At 57.2% G+C, this 6,752-nt stretch overlaps 1 protein-coding gene across 1 annotated transcript; it reads right to left on the bottom strand.

Moving 5' to 3' along the window:
• Positions 1-541: 541 nt before the first annotated feature.
• Positions 542-6,212, bottom strand: Chmp6 (charged multivesicular body protein 6). Its single transcript, NM_001105856.1, has 8 exons — positions 6,108-6,212; positions 4,526-4,635; positions 4,345-4,432; positions 3,922-4,008; positions 3,291-3,356; positions 3,035-3,115; positions 2,054-2,108; positions 542-1,507 (listed from the first exon to the last, which is right to left on the bottom strand). Exons 1-8 carry the CDS (start codon positions 6,168-6,170, stop codon positions 1,455-1,457), a joined length of 603 nt encoding a protein of 200 aa, NP_001099326.1. The 5' UTR covers positions 6,171-6,212; the 3' UTR covers positions 542-1,454.
• Positions 6,213-6,752: the final 540 nt, after the last annotated feature.

Here is a 6,752-nt window from a genome sequence, read left to right as displayed (position 1 = left end):
CAGGAGTAGGTAGCGCCCCTCCTGGTGGGCACGGGCACTGCAGAAGCCACATCCACACTTATTTTTGTGGGTCTTGGTGGATGTCAAGCGTGCTCCACTGCCTCCTGAGAAACTCTGAATTCTCGTGCTAAGCCTGGCTGTGTGTGGAGGCTGCTCCATGCAGGGGACTTGCCCACAGTTTGCCAGATATGATGCTTCCCGTGTGCACTGCAGCCCCAAACCAGTTGTTCTCTCTCTCAAGATGATGTTAGACCTGGGATCTGGCAGCCCTAACTACCAGCCCCACGTGTGTAGAGTATGCAGCATGCACATTTGGAATGGCCAGAGCCCTGCCCTCTTCTACCTTCAAAGACAGCAGAACTCCGGGAGTCCCAGACTTTCATCAACCTGAGGTGGGAGCCCAAAGCCGCCCCCACCAAGCGTGAGGCCCCAGCCCTGGCTTTGCCTAGCATGGTGGTTAAGGATGTTTCTGTTGGATCATAGGCCACACTCCAATCCGCCTATGTAACTGCTCCTACACAGGGAACCAAGACACCAAACTCAAGTGCAAGAGGCCAAAGACCATGCAGGGGTCAACTTTAATACTGAGGTTGACCTGTTTTGGGTTAAGGAAGAGGTGCCCTCCTTTCCTGGTAGGCCCTAAGGGTATGTAAGACCCTTTGTTCCTCAAAGACTAGAGGACCAGAGATTGTCCATTATCAAACAAGTGTAGGGCTCTGGAGGTCCTCCCAGTTCTGTGCCTCCTGGGCGTTGGTGGCTTAGTGTGTCCAGGACACCATCGGGTACATGTCCATTAAAACAGGGTCTTGTCACCAACTTCAACATGCCTTTCTTCTGTGAACAGACTCCCAAGTCAGGCTCCTAGATTTGTCCATTCAGCAGGATGGCCCCTGGTCCACCTCCCCCAACATAAGAGGCTCAATCAAGTCTGAGGTGCCAAAGATGCTCCAAGAGATTTGGAGAACACCAGTATCCTAGGGTTTCTGTCACTAGCCTGCAGGGAAACAGGGATATCAGGATGCCAGGCAAGGTAAGAACTCCTCAACTGAAGCCCCCACCAGCTCATGTGAGCAGGAGATACAAGAGAAGGGAGCACAGGGACCCCGAGGTCTGAGGTGCTTCCTCACAGAAGAGTGCAGGTCACACGGGCTGGGTCAGCATGAGAACAGCACCAGGAGTAGTGGGCTGCGGCCAACGTGGGGTCCACAGCGGCCTGAAGCTGCGCCTGGCTGGCCGAGTGTCCACTTAGTCCAGGAGCAGAGATGAAGGTGCATCCAGACTAAATTGCACAACGTGGCGCCCTGACATCAGCTCCCGTGTAAGCTGCTGCTCCAGCCATCGGCACCTGCACTGGCCCGTCCAGCCCTTCAGGCCTCCTGGGAGCCCTCAGGGTTGACTCGCAGCCAAAGGCTCTGTGGGACAGTCCTCGGAGAATCCCTATGAGTCCCTGGAGGTTACGAAGCGGCCACCAGCTCTGCCTGCCTGGATCTGGCCTTGGCAGGGGCTTCTGTGGAAAAACAATGGTTTGTGATGAGCACAGAGAGCTTTCAGAGGATGAGGCCAGAGGCTAGGGGTAGGGTATGCACAGCAGGGGACGTGGGTTATAAGCAGGACGCCAGATGGATCTACAGACTAGGGGCATGGCCTGGAGCTCCCAGAAGCTACAAGGAACAGAGGGAACTGTGGAGCTACCCTGGGTTTGAGCGTCCATTTAATCCACTGACTAGAGTGTGTGGAGGCTTCGGAGCCATGACCATGACAAAGCAGGGGCAGCACTGTCCCAGGGAGGTGAGTTCCGGGGGATCTAAGCCCTCAGGGCCTAAGTGGCAGACAAGTCTTCTCCCAGGCTAATGTGTTAGCGTGACGCTGTGAGCTGGTTTGGCTCTCACGAGAGGACCTAAGAGGCTGGGCACTCTCTCTGCTGAGCCAGGCACAGGCACAAGCACACTTTCCCACTGTGCTGTGGTGTGGTGAACAGTGTACTGCTCCCTTTGAGACTTGGGTACACTCTACTCCTTCAGACCAACACATCACACACAAAACACAACGATACCTGGGCTTGTGTCAGGCAGGGGCTCCGAAGGAACCTCTGGTAACTCGATTTGTTCCTACAAGAAGCACAGGAGAGGCGTGAGCTGTGTCTCAGGCTGCCCTGGCTCTCAAGGGCGGGATCTACTCACTAGCTGCTCTCGGAGGGAGGGACACAGCTGCTACCAGATGCCTGGCCCTGTACTCCTCTAGCTAGAGCGTCCTTACAGATGGTCACTGCAGGTGACAGGCCACTACAGGGGCTGAGCTACTCCAAGAGTCCTCAGAGTCCTCAGTGATTGCAGCTATTCTCAGGAATGTCAGTTCACAAGGCAAGGCCTGCAGAAGACCATGGGGAAAGCAGGCGCCCAGGGGATGCTGAGTCCCTGGGTGAGGAGGCTGAGACTGGCTTCTGCTGTGAAGCACTGAGGGGGCTGCAACCCCAGAGGCCTGTGGTGGAGAGCTGCCCTGTGAGCGTAGGTGGTCCCTGTCATCCTGTGTGTGGCCTGTCTTCCCAGTACCTCATAAGGTTCCTGGGCTGCAGACAGCGGGTAACTCTGGGGACACAAGGAAACATTGGGAAGCAGAAGCCATGGCCAGCATGGCAGGCACAGAGTTTGCACCCTGGATATGGGGCAGACACAGCTGTTACACAGCAGCAGAACCCTAGGGGCCTGGAGTGCAGAGGTGGACAGTCTCCACTGAGTCACCGGGGAGAAGAAAGCAAGGCTGACTGGGCAGGGCAGGCTCAGCACTTCCTCTCTGTCCACACATGGGTCACATGGGTCAGCAAAGTGCCGGCCCAGCCTCCAAACCACTCCCTACACAGCTCCCTCAACTGCCAGCCCGGGTGTGGAAGAAGCTTGGATCGGTACAAATGAAAATCACCGTAGGAAGGAAACTGGGAAACCAGGACTCTGGGGTCGGAGGTGACAGTGGGACACACCCACACAGAGGCCCAGAGGGTCCTGTCTCCCAGGGGACCAGACAGCCGGGGGACCTGTACCTGAGTGATTGCATTCAGCTCTTCCAGGATGGCATCCTCGTCCTCCTGGGTGAAACTTCCTGCCAGCAGCTCATCAATTTGCTGTGGAAGGAGGAGAGGTTGAGGGGCGTGTCGGTGGGGCTCTGTGCTCCCCCCAAACACTGAGGGGCAGTGAGGGGTATTTTAACTGGGGTCTGGTTTCCCCTGGGGAGGAAGCAGTGGCTAGCCATACAAATGCCAACCTGGCAGTGGGGGAGCCTGGGCCCAGGACACATACCCGCTGGTACTCCACGGCCTCCTGGGTCTCGTCCAGGATCCTCTCCACCTCCTCTATGGACATCACCTGGGGACAGTGGTGAGGGTTCAGAGATGCTCAACAAGGAAGACAGCCCACAGCAGGGCCACACCCTCAGCCTGTCTCTCCTCTCATCAGCCAAGTCAGGGAAGTGGGCCTGCCCTTGGCTTTGAGCCACACCTGCCTTCCACTGCCCAGCCCTTTCCAGAACAACCCCCACAATCTAGAGTAAAACAGGTCAAAACTGGAAATCTTCCCTGGTGCTGTCTAGACTTCCTTTGTCTATAGTAAATACAGTAGAATACCCTGCTGGCTCTGATGCGATGTACACCGGACCCTACCCAGAGGGCAGCCCACTCACCACCCAGCGCTGCTCCCAGAGCTCTGAGGGGAGGTAAGTACTTACTCCCTGGCACTCAGCACCAGTGAACCCAGCTCAAAGGTTGTGCTGTGCCACACCTCCCTCCAGTCTCACTGGTCCCTGCCAGGCAATCCAGCTAGACTTAGGTCCTGATCTGGCACAAACTCTCCCTGTCGCCTGAGCCCTGCAGCTGCACCCGCCCGCCCGCCCGCCTGCCCGCCCGCCTGCCCGCCCGGCCCCATGAGGACCTACCTGGTGCATCTTATTCAGACATTCGTTCCCCACCTGAAGCCCCTCCATCACCTTCATCTCGATCTGCGTGAACTCAATGCTCTGAACCTGAAAGCAGCAGCCAGGGGTCAGAAGCCCTGCTTGGCTCTGGACCAGCTGAGTGACAGGCTTCTGTCACTGGAAGGAAGGTCCTACCCTTCCTGGTCCCTGCGGTGGCGGCTGAGATTTACTGAAAACATGCCGGAGGACATTCAAAGGGTGCTGACTGACTTTCAGTGGCTCCAGTCGGCAAGGGCAAACCAGGAAGCTCCTACCTCAGCACTGGGAGACGTTCAACCCTCACCAGCCTGACCTGTTCCCTGCTTTTCACCCTGGGGTGGCCCGCCCCCAACTCCATTCCCCAAGCACTCGGGTTCCCAACAAAGGTTCCTGGCCACTACCTACCATGGCTTCCAGGCTGCTGATCTGGTTTTCTGTCCTATCGAGCAGTTGCTCCCGGTACCTCTTCTTCTTGAGTAGCAGCTTGGCCCGTCTGCAGGGGAAAGCCACTGTGTCTGCCCTGGCCCGGCCCAGGGAAGTACCTCCTCTCCCACCATGCTAGCCCTGGGGATTAAATGCTCCTTACTCTTTCCTGCCATCCCGAAGCAGCTGCCTGGCCAAAGCCCGTTCCCTCTCCAGCTGCTGCGTGACCCTCTTCTGGTACTGCCTCAGCTTGTCTCTCTGCTGCTTCAGTTGCTGGGGAGAGAGCAAGATTGCAGGCTGGTCAGTGGCTCCTTCTGCCAGGCCTTTACCAGGTTAATGAGTCCCAGCACGGCTAGGACGGGCCAGGCAACCCTGTCTAGCAGCGGCCTCTGTCACCCAAAGGATATGGAGCAACATTTAGAAACCTCTCCAGTCTTACAATGCAGATGTAATGGTGTGCCCCAAGCCAAGGTCCACTGTGCCAAGGAGGAGACTTTCACCCTACTCGGTCACAGGAGAGCAAGGTTGTGAGCAGCCTGAGCCCAACCAACCAGGCCCTGGAAGGTTCAAATGTAACAACGGACCTGAAGTTACATGCCATCTTCTGCCCCACCCTCCCCAACTGTGTGCCCCAAAGTGGATGCACAGCCGCCAGACAAGTGTGTTTAGTCCTCCTACTCGGGCAATTTCTTCTTTGTGTCCAAGTGCCAACACTTCAGATGGAGCTATGATGAACAGGTGCAAGCCCTGGGCACATGTCACACCCAGGATCACACCTTGAGGAAGACCATTTGAAGTGAAGGCAACGGACACCTTTATGATTCAGTGAGAAACCATTTACCGTTGACTCTAGGTTACCTGGGAGAACAGGCTAGCTGGGATCTCTGCTAGTGCACTCTGTGTATGTGTGTGTGTCTGTGGGAGACAGTGAGCGTGCTTTGAGCTCCCCCACCTTCACCCAGTGTCCTCTACAGGGTCTGCCCCACAGTGGACATCAACTACATGAGAGAAATTGTTCACTATTTCTACCCTTCAGGGTTGGAGACTGTGAGCTCTTCTTGGGTGGTTATTTCTGCCAGCTGTGTACCAAGCATCGGGTACCTTGCCTGGGGAGACCAGGGGAACCCAATGGAGCTGGCAGGATGGCCAGGCTGTGCCTCTGGAGATCAAGCAATCTGAGCAGATCAGGTGGTGGCAGCAGTAACTGGGCCTAGGCTCTTTCCTTTCTGTGTGCCTAGCGCTCTGGGTCTGTTCAGATGTGTGCCCCTGAGCCCCCGAAGTCCACGGAGGAGCAGACAAGGTGTGTCCTGTCTGCAGGATCCACCTCTGTGACAGTTCTACTTGGAAATGTAGGGCGGTGTCCTGAGACACCAGTGTCTCGGGGGCTTCTTGCTCGCACAGAGGGTGCAGAGATGGGGGGCGAGCACCCTTTTCTAGTAGGAATCACACTGAGACTTTTAGTGACAGCCACGCCCACGGAATCTTTATCTGGGGTTTTTCCTAGGAACTTTCAGTAACTTATGGCTTGGGGTGTCAACGCCAAGGCCACAGGCTTCCTTCCTGGCATCCTCTCTCACGGATCAGCGCTCAGCCCCTAGACACAATCCCGGTCTTTCCGGGCCGAGCCGCGACCGGTCCAGGTGCCTGCAGCTGGACAGGCGATAGCACCGGAAGCGCGGCCCACGCCACTTCCCGCCTCAGTTTCCCCCACGGGCTCGGCCCCCCGCCCGCCATCGGCCCCTCACCAGGATGGCCCTGTCCTGTTCAGTGACCCGGCTCTGCTTCTTGCGACCGAACAGGTTGCCCATGGCGGCCCCGCGCCGGCCGGCCGAGCCCGTCGCCGCCGCCCCGTGCGGCCACCGTACTCCGCCCGCCCTACGGCGGCCGCGCGGAGCCACCCGCCTCAGAACGCGAAGCAGCTTCGTCCTTTGCGCAGCGCACCGCTGGACTTCCTAGGCTGTGCGAACGCCCTCCCTCGCCCTTTCGGCTAATCAGATAGGACTGTGATTAATTCAGTGCACCTCAGAGGAGTGAGCCTAAGCCAAGCGTCCCGACTTTCAAAAACGTCCAGCCATCGCATCGCCCCCTCCCTGATGGCGCAGAATGAAACACACAGACACACACACAGACACACAGACACACAGACACACAGACACACAGACACACACACACACACACAGACACACACACACAGACACACACACACAGACACACACACACAGACACACACACACAGTGTTTTGGAACCACAAGTGCGTGCTGAGAAGCTGTGCATCAGCGTTCACCTGCCATTAGCTGTCACCTTCCTCCCCTAGTCTCTTCCCTAGTCTCTCGCTGTGGACAGTCCTTGGGCTACTGATGAGTCAGCCCTGCTGCTGGGACTGACACAC

Source organism: Rattus norvegicus, chromosome 10 (assembly GCF_036323735.1).
Source record: "Rattus norvegicus strain BN/NHsdMcwi chromosome 10, GRCr8, whole genome shotgun sequence".
NCBI classification, from domain to species: Eukaryota; Metazoa; Chordata; class Mammalia; order Rodentia; family Muridae; genus Rattus; species Rattus norvegicus.
Note: the sequence above shows the minus strand (reverse complement) of the source record. Positions and strands in the feature narration are given on the sequence as shown.

Coding starts and splice junctions, on each gene's coding strand:
- Chmp6 (NM_001105856.1), bottom strand. CDS start 6,170: ATGGGCAACCTGTTCGGTCGCAAGAAGCAGAGCCGGGTCACTGAACAG. Junction 4,009..4,344: donor TCAGCAGCCTGGAAGCCATG/GTAGGTAGTGGC, acceptor TGCTGCTTTCAG/GTTCAGAGCATTGAGTTCAC. Junction 2,109..3,034: donor AGCTGAATGCAATCACTCAG/GTACAGGTCCCC, acceptor TGCTTCTTGTAG/GAACAAATCGAGTTACCAGA.